The sequence below is a fragment of the Pteropus alecto genome, unplaced genomic scaffold (genome assembly GCF_000325575.1).
Source record: "Pteropus alecto unplaced genomic scaffold, ASM32557v1 scaffold1279, whole genome shotgun sequence".
In the NCBI taxonomy this organism is placed as follows: Eukaryota; Metazoa; Chordata; class Mammalia; order Chiroptera; family Pteropodidae; genus Pteropus; species Pteropus alecto.
Window position 1 is genome coordinate 163,502 of NW_006443126.1, and position 835 is coordinate 164,336.

General features: G+C 69.9%; 1 protein-coding gene across 1 annotated transcript in view; it reads right to left on the minus strand.

Annotated features, from left to right (window-relative positions):
- NOTCH3 (notch 3) overlaps window positions 1–829 on the minus strand; it is a 29,828-nt gene extending 28,999 nt beyond the window's left edge. The window contains exon 1 of the mRNA XM_006923399.3: window positions 733–829. Coding sequence (XP_006923461.2) covers window positions 733–808 — 76 coding nt within the window. The 5' untranslated portion in view covers window positions 809–829. The remainder of the gene's footprint in view (window positions 1–732) is intronic.
- Window positions 830–835: the final 6 nt, after the last annotated feature.

Here is an 835-nt window from a genome sequence, read left to right on the forward strand (position 1 = left end):
GGCTCGGGCTGCGGGGCCCAGGCGCTAGAGCCCGAGAGAAGCACGTGGGCTCGTGCCCCCCTTTCTCTCCCCTCCCAGGGCAAGAACGGGGTCCCGGGGCCAACTGGTCCCGGCGGCCAGGGGAGGGAGCGGGGCCGCAGGCTGGGGAAGGGGCGCGGGCGCCGCTGCGGCTCCGACTCCTGTTCCGGCTCCGGGTCTTGCAGCGCTCCGGCCTGGGAAGTTTCCTATGAGTTTAGAGCTCCGAGAACTTCGCGCCCCCTCCTCGCCTCCCGCCCCGCCAGGCCAGCCCCGGGTGGGTCGGGGGGGGTGGGGCTTTTGTACGAAGGGTCACCGCCCTGGGGGTATTTGGGCTCCAATCATGACCTTCCCAGGACTCCAGATGGGCGTGGGTTGGGAGCGAGCCCCAGATTATTGGTACCCCTCAATTTTGAGTCCCTGATGCCAGCACCTCGAGCTTTCACTCCCGGATTCCTGGGTCCCTTCGTCCCCAGCCCTGATCGTTCCTGGGCCCCTATGCCTTGGGCATCTGGGGCCCTGCCCCCCCCTCATTCTGAGTCTGTCCCCCAGGACTGGGACGCAGCAGCCCCGGGCTCCTGCGCCCCTGCCCCTGCTTTGGTCCTTGGCTCCCAGGCCTCCCCCCAGCACCAGACTCGAGGTCCTTGCACTCTGCTGCAACCCCCTCCCCGTCCCCCTCACCCGGTCTGTCCAGCCCTCTAGATTCCGGCCCCTCACCTGCAGCCCCTGGCCCCGCTAGCAGCAGCAATAGGGGCAGCGCCCGCACAGACGGCAGTGGCGGCAGCGGCGACATCAGGCGGCGGTGGCGGGCCCGGGCCCC